A 25,077-nucleotide genomic window follows, 5' to 3' on the forward strand; every position below is an offset into this window, starting at 1 on the left:
CTTGAGCTTCATATTCCCCACCAGCCTCTCCTTGGTGAGAACAAGGTCCAGAACAGCACCTCTCCTTGTTGGTTCCTCTATCACTCAGAGAAGGAAGTGATCATTCATGCATTCCAGGAACCTGCTGGATTGCTTATGCCCGGCTGCGTTGTCCCTCCAACAGATATTTAGGTATTTGAAGTCTCCCAGGAGGATCAGGGCTCATGAACGTGAGGCTGCTCCTATCTATCCATAGAAGGCCTCATCTGCTCGGTCTTGCTGGTCAGGTGGCCTATACCAGACCCCCACTGAAATGTCACCTGCCCCTGCCCTCCCTTTAATCCTGACCCATAAGCTCTCGGTCGGCTGCTCATCCGTCATCAGACACAGCTCCATGCACTGCAGCTGGCTATTAGCATAGAGAGCAACACCTCCTCCTTTTCTCCACTCCCTGCCGTTCCTAAAGACCCTATATCCTTCCGTTCTGACACTCCAGTCATAGGATTCATCCCATCATGTCCCCACAATGCCAATAAGATCACAGCCCTGCAAGCGCGCACACACCTCAAACTCCTCTTGTTTATTCCTCGTGTTATGTGTGTTTGCATAGAGGCATTAATACCATTGATCGTTCTCACTTTGAGTCTCTTCCATTATTTTCTTTCCACTGTCCACCTACAGAAGCTGCTGATGCTCAAAGTAAGTGGGGAAGACACGGATGGAATTAAAAGGCTCATTCATCTCTATCGCTTTGCACAAATGTCAGAGGGCATGCCAAATAATTTCTTTCTTTCATTTCATTCAAGAGCAACAAAACTAGTGAAGGGTTTAGAGAACTTGTCCTATGAGGAGCGGCTGAGGGAGCTGGGACTGTTTAGTCTGGAAAAGAGAAGGCTCAGGGGGGACCTTATTGCTCTCTACAATTAACTGAAAGGAAGTTGTAGGGAGATGGGGGTCAGTCTCTTCTCCCACGTTATGAATGACAGGACAAGAGGGCATGGCCTCAAGTTGCACTAGGGGAAATTTAGGTTAGATATGAGGAAAAATTTCTTTACAGAGAGGGTTGTGAAGTATTGCAACAGGCTGTCCAGGGAGGTGGTGGAGTCCCCATCCCTGGAGGTCTTTAAAAACCGTGTGTGGATTTGGTGTTGTGGAACATGGTTTAAGGACCCTGACGGTGCAGGGTGAATGGTTGGACTTGATGATCTTGAGGGTCTCTTCCAACCAGACGATTCTATGATTTTATGATTCTGAATTTCTTCCAGATAAGGTCCTGTACTGCCCAATGAGAGGCTCTTCTCAGAATATGAATTCAAGAGCCATTAAGAAATCCCTCATTATAAACTCCTACGTCTATCACAGTTCTTCCCTAAAACAAGCTGACAGCCTCTCCCCACAGTGTAGGCCTGGTTCCTTCCTCTCTTCAGCTCTCCCTGCCTCCCACTTCACATACATTTTGGCTTCTGCTATTTTCAGTTGCTTTTTCCCTTGCAAGCATACTATAGGGAAAAGCCTTTCCACTACTTCTGTTAAACTGATTAATTATCTTTTGGGGCTCTCTGCCTCACTTTTCCTTTACGTTAGCCTTCTGGGCTGCCTCTGGTGTCGGTGTACTCCTGGCTGAGCTGAGTTCATGTCCACTTTCTGATGTTGCCTGATGCAGCCCCAATAAGAACTGAAAAATCTCCTGATGCTGTGCAGGAGTGAAGCAGCAATATAGAGAGTTAGACTCTTCTGCCAGGTGATAGCCCACTCCTCTCACTTACTTACATTCTCTACAAAGTCAGGAGAAAATAAAGGCCTTTGTCAAAAAAAAAAATGTTGAAAAAGGAAAAAGGATAGGGAGGTATCTTGATTATGGGAATTAACTCCATTAAACTCTGGTTACCAGCTCCTATGAAATGTTTAATAAGAAACATGCAAAGACTTGCCTTCACTTTTAATTTAAAAATTGCTCAGTGTTTTCTTCAAAACTTAATAAAATTATTTTTACATTTACATCAAATTCTACAGTGAAGAAATATCTGTTCAGCCAGGTCATCCAGCACTGCCCATACTAAAAGGCAGGTGATGAACTAATATTTTGTCTAGAAGGAGATTTTATAGATGCTTATGTGAAAATGTCATTTTCCTAATCCCAAACTATACAATACAAACTAATAGCATTGTGCATTTTTATGAAAAGACCTGCTTTCATTACGCTTTTAGTAAATATTTAGTGTTTAGAAAAATATGTTCTAAAGTTTTATTTGATTTTTTTTTTGGATGCAGAAATATGCTGGAAATTATAAGTCTAATGCATTTTCTGAACACCTAAAGATTAAAAAAAATTATTTCTATATTCTTTACTAAGTCTCTGTTCTAATAGAGGTTTCATGAATTAGTCTCACAATATTTTTTCAAGGTTTGGAGCCACTTGAACAAAACTCTTGATTTAGCATCCAATAGAATACAAAGGACTGTTTAAAACACTATTTTGCAGGGAAAAGGTTTCAGTCCTACTGCTATCCTATGCACACCAAAGCCTTTATAAATCTATATTATATGTCTTACTTATATATATTATTATGTTTTCAAGACAGACATGCTTTAATTACTCAAACATCAAGAAACAGGGTGAGGTTGGAAGAGAATTACTATTTAAAAGTCAAAATAAAAATAATCTTCCCTTCCTCCCTAACCAGGCAAAGGAAATAAACAAGACTGCACAGCAAGGATTATTTTCTCACTCATAATATTATATTAGATAATATTGAGTGTTATTTCCTTCTACACATACAGGACATAAGCACAATTATTCTACTAAATTAGGATAATTGCTACCAGTTATAGCTGTCTGGTATGAATCACAGAGTTTACTCTTATTTAAAGGTAATTTGTGCTATATTTGAATAGAGACTGAAAAAGAAAAGTGAGTTCCTTGGTTTTTGTTTTCTTTTCTACTTTCTTTCTTTTTAATTATTTTTAATTTAAGGCGTAACCTACTCTGTGATAATTACTGTGAAAAGAAAACAGTATTTTTGTAAAATCTGGCTCTGGTATAACTTCATGTTGTCACAGCTAATTTATACAGTCATCATGAACATAGCTGAAATTGTAATGAGCTTGCTCCACAATTTCATATGGAAAACTGTTAGAAACCTAATCCTTAACACAAGACAGCAGAATACTTTATAGGTAAATTACCCACAATACAGCAATAAATCCAAGTAAATCCCATCTGTCATTTTAGAAGCAGTAGGAGTCTATTACACTTTGGCACAGGTATGATGCAGCCAGGTGGATAGCACTTGGCTTACTCAGTACCTGCTACTGGGAGGAACCAATCACCTTTTTAGAGATACAAGGTAAAAATAACCAACACGATTACCCCAGCGAGACTGACCATCATGAGAAGCTGAAACACAATAACGAAGTACCAGAGCAAAAGAGCAGCCTAGTGAGAATGTTCTGACTGATTTACACTGCTCTCCCAAAGTCTTACCCTCGAACTGAGCATACTATTCAGTTCCACTTCAAAAGAAACAAACACCTTTATGTCATCACTGTATTGTTACAGGTGAGTAACTTCTGGTTTTTGATTAGGAGGAGACAGGGAATACTTTTTGTCTGTACTTGTTGCAACAGTATCCGTTGTTCTCTCCCATTTCAAAACCTGGGAAGATCAAGGTCAAAATAAATATCACAACTACGTGCAGTAAAAATGCAGGTAATTATAATAAACACAAATTGATAAAAGATGAGCTTACAGAAAAAGAAAGCAAGTGAAGCCAGTAGAAGCCTTATCCTGACACAAGAAATATTTTCACATTCAAGGAATAAGTTTCTGTTTGTGCAGCCCACGCTGGCTCTATTTATGTGTGTAGCTGTATTTTCATATTCATTTATATATCAGAGCATTGAGCTCACAATGGTCTTAATTATGCATCAAAATATTTTTAAAATGCGCAGAAATAATAATTAACATATCTACAAGTTCTTTTATGTGCATGTTCTTTTAAATAATCACAGAATCACAGAATGTTAGGGATTGGAAGGGACCTCAGAGGACCATCTAGTCCAATCCCCCTGCTGGAGCAGGACCACCTAGATCAAATTACACAAGAACGCATCCAGGCGGGTTTGGAACATCTCCAGAGAAGGAGACTCCACAACCTCTCTGGGCAGCCTGTTTCAGTGTTCTGTTACCTTTACTGAGAAGTTCTTCCTCATGTTTAAGTGGAACCTCCTATGTTTCAGCTTATATCCATTTCCCCTTGTCCTATCATTGGATGCCACTGAGAAGAGCCCGGCTCCATCCTCATGACAGTCACCCTTTACATATTTATAAACATTAATGAGGTCCCCCCTCAGTCTCCTCTTCTCTAAGGTGAAGAGACCCAGCTCCCTCAGCCTTTCCACACAAGGGAGATGCTCCACACCCTTCATCATCTTTGTGGCCCTGCGCTGGACTCTCTCAAGCAGTTCCTTGTCCTTCTTGAACTGAGGGGCCCAGAACTAGACACAATATTCCAGATGCGGCCTCACCAGGGCAGAGTAGAGGGGGAGGAGAACCCCTCTCGACCTACTAACCACACCCCTTCTAATACACCCCAGGATGTCATTGGCCTTCTTGGCCACAAGGGCACATTGCTGGCTCATGGTCATCCTGCTGTCCACCACGACCCCCAGGTCCCTTTCCCCTGTGCTGTTCCCCAACAGTTCAGTCCCCAACTTGTACTGGTACATGGGGTTGTTCTTACCCAGATGCAAGACCCTACACTTGCCCTTGTTGCATTTCATTAAATTTCTCTCCGCCCAACTCTCCAGCCTGTCCAGGTCTCTCTGAATGGCAGCACAGCCTTCAGGTGTGTCAGCCGCTCCTCCTAGTTTAGTGTCATCAGCAAACTTGCTGACCATGCACTCTCAGTACCGACCCTTGAGGGATTCCCCTGGATACAGGCCTCCAACTGGACTCTGTCCCATTGACCACTACTCTCTGGCTTCTATCCTTCAGCCAGTTCACAATCCACCTCACTACCCAATCATCCAGACCACACTTCCTCAGTTTAGCTGTGAGGATGCCGTGGGAGACTGTGTCAAATGCTTTACTGAAGTCAAGATAGACCACATCCACTGCTCTACCATCATCCACCCACTGGGTGATGGCCTCATAAAAGGCTATCAGGTTTGTCAAGCACGACTTCCCCTCAGTGAAGCCGTGTTGACTGCCCCTAATGACCCTCTTATCCTTGATATGCCTAGAGACAGCACCAAGGATAAGTTGTTCCATTATCTTTCCCAGGATGGAGGTGAGGCTGACCAGTCTATAGTTACCTGGGTCTTCCTTCTTGCCATTTTTGAAGACCGGAGTGACATTTGCTTTCCTCCAGTCCTCAGGCACCTCTCCCCTTCCCCACGATTTAGCAAAGATGATGGCGAGAGGCCTGGCAATGACATCCGCCAGCTCCCTGAGCACCCGCGGGTGCATCCCATCAGTACCCATGGATTTATGGATGGCCAGGTTGCTTAACTGGTCCTTAATAGTATGCACTCTGGGAAACGGAATATCTGGGAAGATTTTTCTGAGCTGCAGCCATGTGTTTTTTCTCTTTCAGAACATTTTGTAATTCAGTAATACCAAATATGTTTTAATAACTTCCTTTATTCTAAGAAATCTCAGTGCCTTCTACAAGGGTCAATAAGGCTCACAGAAGACAGGAATACCACATCTATCCATTTAACAGCCTGTCACCTGGTGTTTGACAAAACAGCGTAAAATGATAAGATGATTCAGAAATAATCCAAAAGCCAAGACTTACAGACTCTTTTCTATCTATAAGACACCCTAGACTTCCAAACAAAATCACAAACCCAAGATTTATTACCACCAGAAACAATCCACAGATACTGTCTTGGGCAATGACTCTCAGTTATGCCTAAATACTTAGGGAATAATGAATTTTCTTCTAAGCAATGCTATGATGACTTGGCCCTGAAGGTCTGAGACTATACAAAACTTTTAGCAACTCTTGTAGCTGATCATTCTTAATACACTTCAGAACTTGTTTAGTATTTAAAATATTGTGCTGTGGCAAAGCTAAATAGATTATATATCTGTATAAGCTGATGCAATTCTTACAAAAACTTGCAAAACTACAGGCTGATAGCCAATGACAAAATTTTGCTTTATTTGTCTTTTTTTTTCTTGTGAATAGATACAACTACAGGATAAAGTAAACAATCCTTCATTCTCCAAAATAAGTAATTCCATCGAGGTGGCATGTATACTGTAGCACAATTACACAGAAAAGATAAGGTTTATCTGCCAAGTGGCTCACCTTCTCCACAAATCTGAACATGACATGATCCTAAAATCATCCTGTAAAATCATCCTAAGAAAATCATCCTGTAGAAGTGAAAATGGACTATTGTTAAGTAAAGAAGGAGCTGAGACCCGTCACAGAACTTTTTTTGTGTTACACTATTTTCAGGCTTTCCAAAAACCACTAGCAGCATCAGAAAAGCAAGAGATCCATTTTTTTAAAAATGTGAACACCATGAAAAAGTACTGAACTTAGAAAGCAGTATTTCTTGAGAAACTTTTCTTCTCAGATCAGATCCAGGAACTGCATGCTGAAACTCCATTATTGCAAGTTCAGGTGGGTGTTTATATTCAAGTTCTGCAATTTGTATTTTGAACATCTGTCCAGTTTAAGCAAAAAAAAAAAAAAGCGGGAACAACTAGATTTTCAAAGATTTTTATGAAGGGTATATATAATATGCAGGCAACGGAAACTCTTCTTTATCTGTTTCACTTGCTCTCATCTGACTCTGGACTCAAGCAAGGGCAAGCTGACAAAGAATTGTATTTATACTTCTACTTAGTTTAATAAAAAATATACCAAAAGCTGGTACATGCCTAGCTGAACAGTGATGTGGTCCCGAGTTTGTCATGGTTCTTCATTTCTTATATATTTGCATCATGACCAGAATTGCCACTTCCTAGAATCCTGTAGAAATATATGAGTCCCTGATACGTACAGACATCTAAGATTTTCCAGAAAAGTCTCCTAGGCACCAAAGCTATACTAATGAGCATGCTGAGAACTTGATAGCTGCCTTTTTTTCACCTTCAGTTTAACCATAAAGTGCTTGAAACTTCGGAAAACATGGAAAAGCTGCCTCCTATTCCTCTTAAGAAAACACAGAACACTGGCTGAATGAATGGCTACCAAGTCTTGATTTACTCTATGGCACAGCCGCTTCTCCACACCCTAAAATAACCACTCAGAGAAAGAAGCACAAAGAGGTGGTGCCCCTGCCCAGTTCTCAAAGGCAGGACCTCAGATATCTCCCTGCACAAGGTGCTCAGGTGTGTACCACAGCCTTGTGGAGGAGAAGGAAAATGGAAACATGCTTCGGCCACTGCTGCCCCAAAGCTGCTCCTGAAAGCTTGCTGCCTCTAGCAAGAGAGTGTTGAGTGTCTCCCCATAGAGTGCACGGACAATTTATTCAGCCTGGAGCTGTGAGGGGCAGACTCGAAAAGCTGGTACAAGGCCTCGTGCTGCAATATCTAAAGCCACCCTCCTGTCCTAACTCTGCCATTCATTTGTAAAGATTTCTTTGATTGCTTAAGAAATGAAAAATAAGCAATCGGGCTTCAGATCCCAAAGCTGTCTACATAAAAAACACTCAATTCTAATTAGTAAGCTGTTTTTATATTATCTTGATTGGCAATTATTGCTTTTTCTCTGTGGAAAAGAATGTTTAGGTCCTTTTTTCCCTTTGAACTACACTGATTTCACTGAAGATGTGCTAAAAGACCATAAATTAAGAAATAAGATAAAAACAGAGTATAGGTTTAGGAGATGCCCTTTGAGACATTTGAAGTTGATGTCAAGCCCAGAATTCTTTCACAGCTTTAATAATGATTTAACATATCTTCCCATGACTGGGACAGCATCCAGTATATGGAGATAGTTGTCATTTTTTTCCATTTCCTATGATATGTATATGGTTGAATTAAATATATTTTATATCTCTTTACTACTTGCAATTGGTAAAACTGCTTTGATTGTTTTTTCTGTTTTTGAAACCTCCTGCAGTTGTTTGAGTTGCTTGCCAATAGAGAGAAATGAAAATATACAAAATGATAGCATAATAAAAATGGCTCTAAGAGTTGTTGGTTTATCAAACCAATTTAAAAATCTTTATGAGCATGAAACAATCTGTATGCTAGTACAAATCTTGCCTCTATTAGTTTGCTGTGACTTTGTCCCTGGATATTTTATGCCCACGACAGACTAGAACAGAGGAAACATTAACCTGTTTTCAATCAAGATTATCAAATGACATCCACAGTGTAAGGTGAAAATCTTCCTATTAAAAACTGCCAACATCTAAAGGAAGAAATATTTTACTAATGATCTTCACCTCCGTGTCAAGTGAATGTTCATTTGACTGCTTTGTTTTACACTAGTTTGTTAACAAGCACTGCATATGCATTTCTGGTTGTTTCAAATAAATGGCAAACATATTTGTGATGTGGTGACTTCTTAGATACTAGAAAATGTCAAAGCAGTTATCACTTAAATACTACTTTTATTTACTAAGCAGTTATCCCTTAAAATATTACGTTTATTTACTACTGCATTCACCTTTGACTTATACCAAAGATGGGAAGGAGAGTGCTAAGATGCCATCAATTCATTGATTTATTCTCTCCATTTTTAAGGTAGAATAGTCTGTCAGACTTTCTTACTGAAAAGGCAACATGGCTTGAGTATATCTGGCTTGGACACGTCTTTCTCCATTGTCAGGTATTGCCCTTCAGTCATTGATACCAAGATCTGATGTATGTATTCAATCTGAGACGCACTTTTTCTCCGAGAACAGTTCTACTCACTTCAGCAGAAAAACATCTGAAGTTCCTCAAAGTGACCAGTGCATCCTTTTTTGTAGCATTTCTTGGTATATGATTTTATTGTCCACCTTCTACATTGCACAGCTTATAAACACTGTTAATTTCCTCTGATAAATGATGTCTTTGGCTCACAACAGTAAACACATGGAGCAATATTTGCTTTCTTACCATACTTTGATTTCTCTCAGCATGCAATGCTTGGCACAGGTCAAATTCTTAGCGGGTGCTCTTATATAGTATTGACGTATTTGGCTCAATGAAAGCTCTCTCTTGTCTTCCTGTGTATATAGTTTCTTGCCTGTTCTAGTTTTGCATACCCCGAGCTTTGTGAAGATTTGAATGAGGAAGATACAGCGATTATAGCAAATATGTCACTTCTAGCTGCTTTCAGTGCTAGAAGGACCAGAACTCTCCTTCCATTAGTTGGAACTATTATTTTAGCTACTGCAGAAAAAAATAGTCAGGAAAAAAAGGAGGGTAAAATTTTGGCATGATGTTACTCAGAGAAGAACTAAAGAACAATCTCTTTCTTCACCTCCGCTGTCATTCTATGTTGCCTAGCAATTCATGTTAGTTACGTTATTTTTTGTAATTCTTATAAAGAGAAGAATGGAGCCAAGAAATACCCAATCTTATATTTTTAAGACTGAAAAAAGAAGTTGATCCTAGCATTTAAACCTAACAAATCAAAACAAGTCGCAGTCTCCTGATTTTTACAATTTTTTAATTCTAGGAGAAAATAAAAGGAAACTAGGAAAAAAAAGATATTGCAGTATCTAGTATATTGAAACTATGAAACCTATGGCTGGAGATTTGATTTACCTTTTTATCAAGTCTTAGATAAGTGAAATATAAGCTATTTTTATCTGCCAATAATTTAGAAAATATGCTGACAAAATAGGTAGCATAAACTGGTTCTTGAAACATCCATTTATCTAGTTTACTCAGTAAAGAAAAACATACAATATGCATTAATGGTATTACAGTAATGACTTATAATTCTTAAGCTGTAATTAAAGATTTATTTCAAAATATATGATTAAACTATGATAAAGCAATGAGCAAGAATGCACAAACATGTCAGTATAGTTGCTACAGCTGGTAATATATGTATAATATCAGGGTTTCATAAATCAGTAGAAAAAAATCCTTTAATGAAGATATCCTTTAGCTCTAGCCCATAATAATTGGCACACAAAAGGCTGCCAGAAAAAGACAAACATTTTTCTAAGGTGTAGAAACAGGCAATTTCTGGCTCATTTCTTTCATTCCTGATTGTCAATGCCACGCTATGTTTTTGCCTCTGATGTTAGGAAAAAAATAAGAAGTAAAAACAGAAAGAAGAATGAAAATATTGAGGAACTGAAAACCGTCATACATTTCTATGCTAATGTATGATAAAGTGTGTGCATAAAAAACAGAGGCAAAAGAAAAAGCTTTGCTTGCTGTTATGTGAAAACATAAGAAATGCAATACCACGTGACTGCTGTTGGGTCTTAATTTACACCAAAACCGCGAATGAAACTAGCTGTACTTAACACAGTTTAACATATGAGTATCTTTACACATGCACTATATTTCTGATGCTCAAAACATTGTGATATCATGCTGCAGACAGTAAGGTCTGAGGATAATGATCAAGATGAGGTTTCAGGTGGATGAGGACATTTCTGCTGATTTCATACATAGAATCATAGAACCATAGAATCACAGAATGGTTTGAGTTGGAAGGGACCTCAAAGATCATCTAGTTCCAAGCCCCCTGCCATGGGCAGGGACACCCTCCACTACACCAGGTTGCTCAAAGCCTCATACAACCCAGCCTTGAACACCTACAGGGATGGGACCACAACTTCTCTGGGGAACCTGTTCCAGTGTTTCACTACCCTCATTGTAAAAAACTTCTGCCTTATATTTAATTGAAATCTACCCTCTTTCAGTTTAAAGCCATACATCTGTGTATGTGTGTGTATATACGTCAACACTAACCTCTAATGAAACTGCAGTTATACTAGGTTTACTCCCTACAAGTGTCCCATTTCAGTAAAATTACCTCCTGTTCAGCTGACAGAACAGACCCAACAAGTCAGTGAGTTTGGGTTACATGACCTACCAGGATTAGCCCCATGACTTTATACTGAGATGGATTAGGCAGTTTCGCATGGTCACTGACAGAGCTCAGACTTTTAGAGGTTTTAATGCTCACTCATCCTCTCCTTCTAAATCTCTCATTCTCACTTATGTTTCAAGATAACAATGAGGGCTTTCTTGCTTGCAAGCTTCTGTTTTAAACAGCTGTGAGATAAATGTGTTAGCCACTGGCTAATTTTTCTGTTACTGGATTTATAGCTTATCCCTTACCTCTCCCTCTCTCTGATAGATTGACCCCATGCCTTGTTGCAGCTTGAGCTTAAGAAAAAATGAACGTAAACTCTTTTTTTTCCATACATTCTCACTTTCTCCCTCCGTCTACTTGTAAAGAAAACAGCCCAGTCCTTCCTAGTCAAATCTTCTTTGGACTTTTACCTTTTTCTTGCCCAGCAAACTCGGGCCATTTCTCTTCAGCAGATGCCAGGGTCACCCTCTCCTCTACTCACTCTCTGCCATATTTGTCCCCCGAGGCTTCTGTTACATCACACCGGGATTTCTGCCCAGTTTGTCTTTCTGGACTTTCTTATGGACATGTGCCAAATACTATTTCTAAGGCTGTGTTTCTTATTTGCTGATGTGAACTCTCTCATTTCACTACCTTCTCAGCTGACCTCTCTCCTGGCATGGCCTCTCCAGTTCCCCGTTTACTATAATAACAGATTTTGTCTTCTTTTAAGCACTTCAGTAACTTTGCACATCCTTATTGCCCCTCACTGAGGTTCATTCTGATCATTTCTACATTATGCCACCATACCTAGCCTCATCTCCTGGTTTCATAGCTTCACCTACACTTGCCTCTGCCTTTTATTACTTAACTAACAGGGTTAATTAGTAGTCATTCCAGAAAATTCCCACTCTCTACCCATTTAATTCCAATCATACATACAAGGAATCAAACAACCTTTTTCTTCCCATTTCATAAAGAACTCTCTTTCTTTCACTAAATTCTCTCCACTTTTCTACCCTTTGGCCACCATGACTTTTGTCCTTAGAGAGGACCTAAACAGATCATGGATTAGTGCATAAACAATACCATTATAAAGCAAACAAAAACCTTTTCTGAGCACTTCTCTGAGGTAGTTCCAAACAAAACTAATTTATTTGGTCTGGTCTTCATTTAAAGGCCATTCTTTTGACATGTTCAAGGTTATTTCTAAACTGCAATCCAAAGGAATGACAGGACATTGTAAAGACATGCCCAAGCTACTGAGCTCAAGGCCCTTGTTCAAGCTGTCTAGAGGAAGTACCTATGGAGTGTAGCACAGGGGTACAAAGCACAGTCTGAATCAGGGGATGGAGTTTTCACAGAAGGTTTTACAGAGTTTAAAGCAAGTTTCACATCCAAGATGTTATTCAACACAGGTGACACGCAGAACTATCTGCTCCCTAAGGAAAGCGGGTTCATGCGGGAATGTGTTGAGCCCATGGTGTGTTCTGAATTCCTTCATGTTCAATGGAATCTGCCGCAGGATTCAGATGCTACTAGATCATTTGATGTAAACTCATACGGCCTTTTCCACAGTTAAAACATCCCATAAATCTATTTCAAAACTTAAGGAGTTACGTTAAAATGAGTTACCTTTTCTTGATATTGTCGCCGTGAGGAATCCAGAGATTGAATGAGGGCAGTGGCGTGACCGACAAACATGGCATAGCAAGTCGCCCCCACGATCATACTCAACATGGTTATCCAGAGGTCGGACATGCTGACGGGGGCGCGGGCTCCATAACCGATGCAAAGCATATGGCTCATGGCTTTGAAGAGTGCATACGAGTACTGCTTTCCCCAGGAATCGTTCTGCAGGAAAAGAGACAAGTGACTGAGCCAGCAAGCAGCTGAAGGGAAAAATACATTTGTACCTGTGTAGTGTTATCATAGATTACTGGCTCTGAAAGAGCAGTCTGGTAATGGATCCACTGTGCATGAGAAGAGATATTCCTTCTAAATTAATTGTTAGATAAAGCAACAGAGATTCTGTCAGATAATACTTAGCACAGTGAGATGAAATAAAATTGACTATTTTTAATACATGATTGTATTCTTAAACGTGGGTGTTAATCTAATTACGAGGAGACTAAAGGTCAATTTTATTTTACAGTCCATGGCAGACGGATTAGAAAGAGCTGAGCACATGGACTTATCAAGGGCAAGAAGGTACTATTTTGTTTTAATATGCATGAACAGACTCCTATGGCCCCTTTTCTTTCTTTTCAGAGTTGTCCATTTTAACACACTACCACAATTCATCTTATCAGCAGTTTCACTTTCTAAGGACAGAAGAAAAAGTGTTATTTGTTATAATGTCTGCTAATCCTGATTTTTCCTGTAATTTTCTTGTAATATTGTGTTTATACCAGAAGCATCTCAATTCAAAAGAAGTCTCTTTATTCTGCAAACATAGTAAATCCATGTTCATAGCCATGATCTGTGAAACACAGCTCAAAAAATACCTGGGTCCTGCATTTCTGATGTGTAGCTGCCCCTTCCCATTCTCTCTGGGAGAATACAAGGACCCAACAGCTCACACACAGGCTTTTAAAATTGCAAAGGTGTTGTCAGCATCTTCCCTTTAGCTTTACATAGAGACAGTCAAAGGGGCTGTTCCTAGAGAAAAGCAGACACTTCAACACATTTCAAAAAGCCCTGGGACTCCTTGTCAGATTTTCCTATTTTCCTTGCCAAAGGAATGAAACAAGAACAGGAAAAGAGATTGTGCTTGGAGGCACACAGCGTACATGAGAAAACATAGTATTTACCACAAAGAACTAAGAATAATTTCAGAAATGAAGAAGTGAAGAAGGAAGAACTTGGATAACACTAGTAAGATTAGACAGTCATCCAGTATAGTGTCTAATATACTGGACCAAAAATAATAATCCTTTAATACAAAAAAAAAAAAATTCCAAATCAGCAGTAGCATTTATATGTAAAATTTACATATGAAATATCAATATTTGTGTCTCTCTTCCACCCATACAAGCTTTGTTCAAATGCCCTTGTTTCTCAAATAGCTTCAGGCTTGCTCTCTTACCATTTAAATGCCAAGGTTACTAACGACTCTTGTGCTTTTCATCTATTAAAATGCTTTTTCTAGACTCCCTATTAGCAAAAATTGGTAGCAGGAAAGAAGATAACAATTCTCAGACTGTAGATGACAAAGTTACTATTTATTCACTAGTATGATAATTTACAAATTAATAGTTCCTCTGTATTTATACTTGCTTCACTTTATAAGTTAAAGCTTTTCAGATTTGTGAGCTGTTTCTGTCCTCACAAGTGAAAATTTTGTGTTGTAAATAATGCTAAGGAATAGGTTTTCAAGAGAATTGGGAATTACCTTAGACTGCTGGGAGTCAGGTGGGTTTCACTGAGTAATGAGGAAATTGTTTTCCTTTTGTTTGGGGGCTTTAAAAAATAATCAAAAAATGAAACAATTGATGAAGCTTCCCTGAAAAATCTCCAGTTTAGGATTCAAATACCTAGCTGGAGCACAGAAACTCCTTGCCATCTGGGTCAGTGCAGGTATTTTAATGCAAGTTCCCTGTCTCTCAGGGAAGCAACTTGAGCCATCAAGGCACAGTCTATTTTGAAGGACTTTCCTTCCACCTGGTATCCAATCTCCTTTAGGTGGAAATAATTAATAAGGGAATTTTTAGATATCCATACCGAATTCTTTAGCAGTTGCAGCTTTTATAGACTGTGTTGAGCAAAACAATAAACTACTTGCGGGACAAAAAAAAAATATATCTGATTTTTAAGGCTACAAGCAGCATTATTAAACCACAGTATTCAAGGAGCTGTAAGATCAAAAACTCAGTTCTTGCAGGGCTCCATACAATGGATCTTGTTCCTAAACTGTATTTTTTAGCATAACTATTACAAATATTAAATAAAGCTAAAAGCTGATCTTAATTTTGTCTATGAGTCTTCTCTATCATATCCTTGGTGTGATAAATCTCAAATAAAATCCTTTCAGTAGAATGACACTTTATATCAAAGACTTTGAGTTATTCCATATGCTGGTTGCTTTTGTTTCTTGACTGAGATCCTTTCCAAGTCTGTGAATTACAATTTTAAGTAAAATACCATTGTCTTTAAGAAAAAATAAGAAAATAGAAGGTCTTTCTAATAAGTATGTAACAGGGTAAGAAAAAAAATCAAAAATAAATCAAAAATAAATTAAATCTTAAAATTGTTAAAGAAATTTATTAAATTGTTTAATTTATTAAATAAAAAATAAATTTAATACTACTTGAGAAGTAGTAACATGAAGGAATAAGTAAGCTGTAATGACAGAAGAGAAATAACTAAAAATGTACAACAAAATAAACAAATACATGTTTAATCACGTATCTACCTTTATATATCAGCCAAAGTAGGGCATAACACCTCCAACAGTCATGACGGCATCTGAATCCAAACCAGAGGTCAAGGCTATCTTAAATAGCCATTTTGCTACACAAGCGGCATTAGATCTTACTGTGCAGCTTGTGGCAGAGCTTGTTAAAGGCTAGGCATATTTCAGACATTTGTGAATCGATGGTCCTGAGTAGTTGGTCCTCAAGTGGGCAGAAAGGGTTTAGCAGAAGGAGAAAAACACCTGGTTAAAAATTCAATTAGATTTGTCTGAGCATTTCGCTGCTGAAAATACTTGCCAATGCTTTTTTCTTTGCTTCTTTTCCTTAATAATCAATCAGTTCTTGTAGAATCAGTTGCAAACATTGGTCTTTTTCATAGAATCATAGAATCATAGAATGGTTAGGGCTGGAAGGGGAAGTGCAAGATGACCAATCTTGCACTTGGTCATCTAGTCCAACCCCCCTGCAAGGAACAGGGATATCTCCAACTAGATCAGGTTGCTCAGGGCCTTGTCCAACCTGGCCTTGAACGTCTCCAGGGACGGAGCATCCACCACCTCTCTGGGCAACCTGTTCCAGTGTTCTACAACTCTCATGGTAAAAAATTTTTTCCTAATATCCAATCTGATAGTTTTAGTTTCTATGGGAATTTTTTTTAAGATGAGGCCGAACATTGTGGAGGGTACAAATTTCAGTACAGTTACTTGTGCTGTTCAATGATTTATCCCATATACAGAAACCACTTAAAAAGAACATAGGTTCTAATGTCAAATCCTATAAATCATGTATGCTACTACTAACGTTACTATATGAAATAATAATCATTATTATTTATTTTTCTACTTGTGTTATGTAACCTAAAGGACTGGCAGGAGCAACTCTTAACTTTTTTTCAGTGTGAGAAATCCACTCCAACGTGATGCTCTTTGCTGTACAAAAGTGAGTGGCCATGCCTCTGCTACTAGCCTACAGTGAATTTTGTTTTAATAAGAAGCATTTTTGCATCATAAGGAGATTTTAAAATAACACATTCACAGACAATTTCCCTGAGTTAACAAAAGCCTATTCTATGAAATAAAGAATGCTGTGTTTACACAGGGAACTTTTTTTTTTAATATTAATATTTATATAAATACATGTTAAATGCTTCCCTAAATGGTCATACTCTGATTTTAATGTATGGATTAAAAACAAAACAAAACACAAACCTCTATGAGCTGAAGAAAAGTGTCGACTAATCAGTAAAAAAGGGCATTTAATTTCTTAGTTGACAATGGGTTGATCACTGTCTCCAGATTAGCAGTAATCGGTTTAAAATATTTTAAATGAAATGACATTAATTTGGAAAAACTATTAAAGACTGTAATTGTGAGAAATACCAAAGCTGTTTATCCAAGGATTGATTACGTAATCTAGCTTGATGACATTAGGAAATCCTCACATTTGTGAATGCAATGATCACTGATCATTTGCAATTAGTTCTGTAAGTATATACATTAACTTAGCAGTTATACTGAAGAATACATTAATCACAGGGCACGCCCAATTTTTAAAATTCTGTTTCCAAGCCTATTCCTTCACCACAGGATGCTATCCTTTGTCTCATGATTTCACAGGAACCTGCTACAAATATCTTCTTGTAATATTATCTTTTCAGCTCATAACAAATAAATCACAGAAAGGTCACACAGCACCTTCTAAAGGAAAACAATAAAAGGTAAAGTATTTTTCTCAGTGGGCTACAAAGGGGTTTCTATTTTACTGGAATCTATGGAGGTATTCATCACAAGATTTTGCTGTCATCAGACAAATCAATTCCACTCCCATATTTTAGTCATTCCCTCAGGCACAGCTTATCTTCCCTCAGCCATACCCTTGCACTGAGATACAAAATGATTTAGAGATCTCGTAACAAGCAGACTATTGCACAGACAGTAGTGATTTCACATTTTTGAGTCAGTTCCTTTTTCCTTTCGCATCACGGATGCTGCACGTGTCACAGAAATGGTCTTCTCAGTTTGCAAGGGCATGCTCTACAATTATGGAGCAAAGATTTACTTAGGAATTAAGTGACATGGTTTCTACACAGATCTTGAACTCATACTCCTGATTCTCCCTTTTGAAACTGCAGTAGGAGAAGGGAATTAGCCTGTCCCTACCCTGAAGAGCTTGTCTTGCAATCAATCACACACACACATTCCATTTCCATTTACTTCTCAAAGTAAGTGGCATCTGAAGGAGGGAAGATGGATACAAATCTTGACGGGATATAGATGGTTTGTGCCTATCCTAGTAAATTAAAAAGTATCAGAAAGCATTTTCAAGCTCTAGAACTTGGTTCACGTAGGTATACTCTTAGAAATACCCTTGGTGTGGCACTGGCCACGTAACACTCTCCCAGGCAATGGCAGGTCTACTTTGGAGCTGATGTGGGTGAGGAACCATTCCTTTTAGGCAGCTGGCATGAGTTTGTGCCGCGCAGAAACCCAAACGAGATTAATACTATGGACACAGTAGGTAGCTCCTATCCCAGTCCTACCCCAGTGCCCATTAAAAATTGTAATTAATTAGCATGGAGGCAGCTAGACAGACCATAAGTAAGCCCTCTGGTTTTAGCATTGTCACAGAAAGTTATTGCACAAAATTAATGTAAAGTTCAGGGTGGGGCTTCAAAGGTCAAAGAACGCACAAAGCATCCTTGCTGGCACGGCAGCACATACTGTAATGCAGTACTGGCCCCAAGGAAACATCTGCCTAAAATCTGGAGGGCATGACCACTGTTGGTTGAAGTTACTGTAAAAATTACAGTCTTTTCCAATGGGAATTCAATTAAACTGTATTTACGTCTTATATAGCCATAATATGAGTTCTCATTATATATTTATTTGCAAGCCGTTATTTCCAACAGTTTCTTAAAGACTACTTAAATAATTCTTAAATTAACTCATCAAAAAGGCATGCTAAGAAAAGGCTATACCTGCATGTTAATGACTCTTCTAATAGCTACGTCAGACAGAACTAGAAAAAACAGACATGTTTCTTACCAAATCCTGTATCATCATCGAAGCTCACTGGCCAAATCCTCCCAACCATTACACAACTTTCCATAAAAGCTTTATTGTCCTCAAGAGTTTCTCATGCTTTGAATTTGGCATCTATACATCTTCAAATTCTGGCTCTACTTTCACATATCAGAATAGAAGTTCTATCCATTACCAGTAATTTCCCTGTGTCAACTAGTTATGTGCGCCTAACAGTGAGACTGGAATTGGGCCTCTATATGAAATCTATAATTTCATCAGTAATCCTTTTTTTTTTTTTTTGATACAGATATACAGCTTACATACTTGTCCATCAATCAGTTGCATAATTTACTGTCTCTGGCTTCATATAGTACCTTAGAGTGTAACATTGGTTAAAATCTCAGACAGGAAATTACAGCAAAATACCATTTCAGTATTTCAACTTCCGAAGAAGTAGTTTGAATATCACAATTAACAACCAAGCTGGCAAATGGAAAGTTGTTCAATATTTACTGTTTCAAAACTCATGCAATAGTGAATGTACTGTCATGCAAAACCTCTACTTCTTATCACAGCTAAAATTACTAAGAATCTCTAGTGGTTTTCTAAAACTAGTAAACAAAGGCAAGGTTGGATCAGACTTGGAAGACTAAAAATTCTACTGTTATTCTGAAATCTTAAAAAGTCCAAGGAAGAAAAGTATATTTTAGGAAATGTGTAAGCACATATGCTTTAAGGAAAAAAACAACCTGAATTGGTAAGCTTAGTGAAATAAGTCTTCAGAAACTTCTCAGCATTTCTGTCTGCTGCTATGTGCACAGATAACAGACGGAGCAAACAACTCATCATATACTTTCAAGACCAATACTGGCGGAAAAATTTTAGAAAGCATTTGGCATTGCATTCCACAGGAAAAGAGGTTTGAATGGAGGAGTAATGACTAAATACAATATATTTACTTTGTTCAGAGCCATTGCATGACTTTGCTGTCGTTACAGCTTATTCATGTTTTGGTGCTATGTCTTTGTCACTAGCCACCAAATGAAAACAACAGAGCGTGGCCAGTAGGTTGAGGGAGGTGATTCTGCCCCTCTGCTCTCGTGAGACTCCACCTGGAATACTGCGTTCAGCTCTGGACTGAGACTGACTGTGTTCAGTTCTGCGTCCCCAACGCAAGAAGGACATGGAGCTGCTGGAGTGGGTCCAGAGGAGGGCCACAAAGATGATCTGAAGGCTGGAACACCTCTGCTATGAAGACAGGCTGAGAGAGGTGGGGCTGTTCAGCCTGGAGAAGAGAAGGCTCCAGGGAGACCTAGCAGCCTTCCAGCACCCAAAGGGGGCCTACAAGAAAGCTGGAGAGGGACTTTTTGCAAGGGTGTGTAGTGATAGGACAAGGGGCAATGGATTTAAAATGAAAGGGGTAGATTTAGATTAGACAAAAGGAAGAAATTCTCGAGTGTGAGTGTGGTGAAGCACTGGAACAGGTTGCCTGGAGAAGTTGTGGATGGCCCATTCCTGGAAGTGTTCAAGGCCAGGCTGGATGAGGCTTTGAGCAACCTGATCTAGGGGATGTTGTCCCTGCCCATAGCAGGGAGGTTGGAACTAGATGATCTTTGAGGTCCCTTCCAACCCAAACCAGTCTATGATTCTATGAAACAGGTATTTATTTTTCTTTTGATATCTCTCCTGATGCAGAAAAAAAATGAATATTTATCTGCTAATACAGTCCTCCATTAAAAAAAAGTAAGCAGCAAGAATATTTACCTGTGATCACCTTTTCATGGTAAGGATGAAAAATTTACATTGTGGAATCAGTCTGGGAATTCATAATCAGCAACAGAAGTGTAGATATTTGGCACACAGCCTGGTCTTTCACGTATATTTCAGTTATTATGTTCACATGAATACGCTCATTGCTTTCAAAAGCATGGTTCACATAAGAAAGTATGTTCAGAATCTCATAGGAGAGGCTTGCCAGTAAACTGCTCAGTACTGCTCTTTGTTCCATTTATCTGTACCTAATCAGAGATACAATCGTGAATTCCTACAGCTGTATACATAAAGTTACAAAATAATCAATTAAAGCTTATGGGAAAAATACTTTTCCTATTCTTCAGCCTATGAATCAGCCCACTCTGACTCATCCTTTTATCTAGTCACTGAACCTTAACTGAACCCAGAAGACTGAAGAAAGTTTGTAATACGTGAATCCCATTGTACTGGGTTTACGCAATGGGGTTTTGGCAGCACGGGAGGGACTGTGGAAATGGCCCCTGTAGGTAGCTGTGAAAAGCATCCCCAGTTTAATCTACCAGTACTAATAGAGCCCTCATGTCAATCAGTCAGTGACAAACTAAGGAAAAAATACTAGTGGAGTTTTCCAAAATGGACCATGCCCATCTGCTGGAAAAGTGAGATCAGAATGCAGTGCAGAGGTGAGGCCTTTTTAAAGAGTTTGTGTTTCAGTTCCTTAAAAAACTCTCACAGGATGTGAACTGTATCTGTAAGGGGCACATCGGAGGGCTCTAGACTTCGCCTGTCAGTTGTGACTATTTTTTAATACATCTGTTTTCAAACTTATTATCCCCTTTAGTAACAATAAATACCTCTGGAGAGCATTCCTTCTTCCCTCCTTTGAAATCAATTCCATTGTCACAAAATATATACCAAAAAATAAAGTTTTTATAAATGTGTATCACTGAAACTGCAGATGTTAACATACAGTTCTATGCTGAACTTTGTTCTTCGAGATCCTTTTACTGAAATTTATAAAATAATCTAAAAATCTGATGAAGACAACTGGCTTTGTTCTCCTTTCTCACAGTACACTCAAAGTTTATGAAGTTCAAATCACACTGGTTTTTAATCCTGAAATAAAAACTTAAGTGCCATTGTTTACAAGGGACTGACTGGAACAGATGCACATTGTCCAGCAAAGGGAAAATATTTTGTAATTACAATAAGTACACAATAAGTACTGTGTGGTCACAATAGGTGATTATAACAAGTAAGTACATCTACAGGTTTTTAGTAAATATAATTTCACTGGGCAAACAACACATACCAGAAAGAAACACTTTCTTACAAGAAAATGAAAAAAAAAAGAGTCAAAACAATGGCTTGTCTAATAAGAGAATACATAAATCCTGCAAGGAAGCATTTTCAATGAGAAACTGAAGTTCATGAAATAGCACTGTTCAGGAGAGTTAAAACATCAGAAAGACACTATGTATTTTTTTCTGCTCTTTTCATTTGGTGAAAGTAGCTGGATATGATGCAAAATAGTTTACTTCACAAGCCTGAAGCATTCAATCAAACAATTTCTGAAATACTTTTATACTGCAACCACTGAAAAAAGCTTTGAATTTTAAACAGTAGCTATCTGATAGCCAAGAACAGGCAGACGATAACGTGGGCTTAATATAGTACAGTCCTGGGAGATGGCTGAAGGAGTGAAGTGACATAAACCTGACTCCTGATTCCACAATGTACTGCTTTACTAAAAACTGTTAGGAAGACTCTCCACTGTCATAGACAATATTTGCAACTAATTTAGAAGAGGAAACTCGGCAGAAGGAACTGCATCTCTCTTTTTGTGAACACCTCAGATTAGACAGCAAATTATGTGAAGCATCTGATCCCAAATAAAATGACAAATAAAATGATAAGAGTTTTGGGAGTGGACATCTAGTTTTCTGAGTTCCATAGCAAAATATTTTTCCTTTGTATGTATTTATAGAAATGTGTCCTTAGGAAAAAAAATAATTGTGGATTACAGTAGATTAAAACAGTCTAATATAATCCACTCATAAAGACAAATATGTCTACATAGATTCTGAGTATGTTTTAATCTGCTTAAAAATGAATCAAGGTGAACCAATGCTACTTTAACACAGAGAATCCGCGTAAAGGTTGGGACTAGGATTCAGGACTTCCAGTGCTTTAAAAAACAGGTTTTCTCCCTGGTAAAGTGATGCTTGGCACCACATAGGCAAAGTCAAGCATTTTTCTCCTTAGTCTAAAGATATAATTTTTAGCATGTTTTATTTTCTATTTAAGTAACATAGTTTTTAAGGCAGAGGTTCAGTGCTGGTTTTAAACATTCTTCTTCACTTAGCTGGTACTGAAGGCAACACTTTCCTTGTCAGTTTTTGATTTGTTTCCCAACCTCATACCTTTGAGAATTTAGACTCATCTGGTTAGTTTACAGTTTTTCAGGAAATTAACTTAATATCTGAGACCTCAAGAGACTGGTCTGCTTTTTTGGTAAATCACAGTCCTTCATCAAATACTATATCTTACAAAACGCTGTGCATTATGTTATTAGGCAGCAACAGCAGGAAGCAAAGGAGTTTTGCAGCTCAAATCCTATTTTGGCTCTACAAAAAGAACAAACCTCAGTGTCAAAGCAAGTAGTCTGGATCTAGGTCAGAGCTTTTCTTCTTTGGAGAACTCATCTGAGTTTTGATGATGACCTGTTCTTAAATTCAGATGCCCTAAAACTGCAGGTGTTTACAAGAGTCTGAAAGACTTTCAAGGTAATAAAATAACATAAAGGAACAATGATTTAGCAGCCTAAACATCACCTACAAAATGATATCTAGGCATTAAAGAAAAACAATAAAAAGGAGTGACTCATAAAAAATTAATTTCCCTCCTCTACCAGGTGGATGTTAATCTAAATCACAGAAGAATATCCTAACTTTTGGGGTACCAACTTCATACTCTGAGAGGAAGGAAGGAGAACATGCTCCTCTTCTTTTTTAACACCCTTGAGGGAGTTGACAGAGCACCCAAGTGACCCTGTAGCATTCACCTAAGAGGTGCAGAGCACTCAGGTCCCAGTACCAGCTCCAAAGACAGGGAAGCCCCGGTACAACCAGTAGCCCATGCCCACTCGGTCACTCTCGGCAAAAAACGATTGGACAAACTAGTGGGAGAAACACGTAGCAATGGCTATTAAACACATGGATACCAGCTCTGGATCGAGAAGTCAGTCAGCTGCAAATTTCTGAAAGCTCACAGGATATGCTACAGGAAATGTCACTCCTTGCTTGCTGTGGTTTGATCTTCTCTGGGCATCTGCTCATTGTCACCGTTGGAAAGAAGCCAGACAGACCACGGGCCACGCTTCACACAGCTACTCTGTCAGTCCTGTGGTCCTACCTGAATGAACTCTCAACAGCTGATTCATTAACTTGTATTCAGCCATGAAGTCATTTGTCTTTAGCTTATTCTTTTTTTTCCTCTGCCCACCCTCCTACCTCTCTCCCAAAACTTCTTGTATTCTTCACCCAAAAGTGAGGTGCACTAAAGCATTTGATGCATAATTCTAATGTCTTGTTCAGTCTTTTGTATAGACTGTTTCATTGCATTATTTTTACCTGATACGTTATCACATGGAATATAACCTCTCTTACCATCACATGTAGTTTTCAAACAAACAGATTATTTGTTACTGATCAGAGAAACGGCAGTTCAAGGATATTCAATCCGTGTTCTAAACTATCTACCTCCACTAAGATTTTTATTACCTAAAGAAGAGGTAAAAAATATATTTTGAATAAGTCAAATTTGGGAAGAGCTATGGCCAAGTAATAAATAGGCTTCATTGTTCTATACTTTGTTTCCACAGGTTAGTGAATACAGAAAAGGACTAAGTAATAAATCACTTACTTTTCATGGGTCTAACTTTTCTTTACCCAACTTGCCTTCTCATAGCTCCATTCTAAATATTTATGAGACACCCGTTTCATCCACATAGCCATTTAACTGTACAGAAACACTTGGAAAGCATATGGGATACTTTTATAGCTGCAACATATAAAGTAAAAAAGTCTTTTGCTGCATTTAAGAAGTAAACTGCAGACTTTGTTTACAGGAAGATCCACAAAATTATCCTGCAGAGCAACTATAACATCCACCTGCTGAGTAGTTTAAAGGAATGCAGATTCCTCAGTCTAGATATGGAGGATGAAAATGCTCTGACTGAATTGTGTAAGGCTGAGGCAGATGGCTCAGCCCAGAGGAGAGACCAGTCATGAGGGGTCTAGGATGGATGTTTGAGGGAGAGAGGAACACAAAGAACACGACGATCTTGAGAGACGGAAGATGAACAGGACTATTAACAGTGAATTTCATTTTGTATTGTTTACACATGGGTATCTACAATGACCAGTGGCCAACTTGTCCTGGTTTGTTGTGGTTTTTTTTTTTGCAAGAATGGGAAATAAAGGAGGAAAGAATAACAAAAGTTCATGTCAGCTGACTTCAGGAACTTCACTTTGATGGCTGAGTTGGCGAGTCTCCCTAGACTCCCTGTACAGCAAAAATCAGTCTCCTGCAGATAAATGCTCTTTATCACCTCCAGTGGAGGGTTTCTCTATCCATCAGCTGCAGCAGGATCCTATTCAGCTAAAGCCACGTCCATTAGAGCCCTAAGCTCCCTGCTGATCAGGTCAGTGTTCCAGTGGATGTACGCGCTTCTTCATATCCTCTTTGCTCCTATCCAGTGGAGAAAATAAAATTCCTAAGGACAGTCTCTTCTCTCAAGCTATGATTTTATTTTATGATCCATGGTTTTGCTCCTGCAATTGATTCTGATGTTCAGATTAGGATATGGGTTTGCCAATGCAAAGGCTAAGAAAAGTCAGTGCAGCT

The 25,077-nt window shown here is 38.6% G+C and overlaps 1 protein-coding gene across 1 annotated transcript in view; it reads right to left on the bottom strand.

The window, feature by feature from the left end:
- Positions 1-25,077, bottom strand: part of HCN1 (hyperpolarization activated cyclic nucleotide gated potassium channel 1) — a 221,135-nt gene that overhangs the window by 64,446 nt on the left and 131,612 nt on the right. The window contains exon 4 of the mRNA XM_086629034.1: positions 12,615-12,833. Coding sequence (XP_086485160.1) covers positions 12,615-12,833 — 219 coding nt within the window. The remainder of the gene's footprint in view (positions 1-12,614; positions 12,834-25,077) is intronic.

This window comes from Tauraco erythrolophus, chromosome Z (genome assembly GCF_009769465.1).
Source record: "Tauraco erythrolophus isolate bTauEry1 chromosome Z, bTauEry1.pri, whole genome shotgun sequence".
In the NCBI taxonomy this organism is placed as follows: domain Eukaryota; kingdom Metazoa; phylum Chordata; class Aves; order Musophagiformes; family Musophagidae; genus Tauraco; species Tauraco erythrolophus.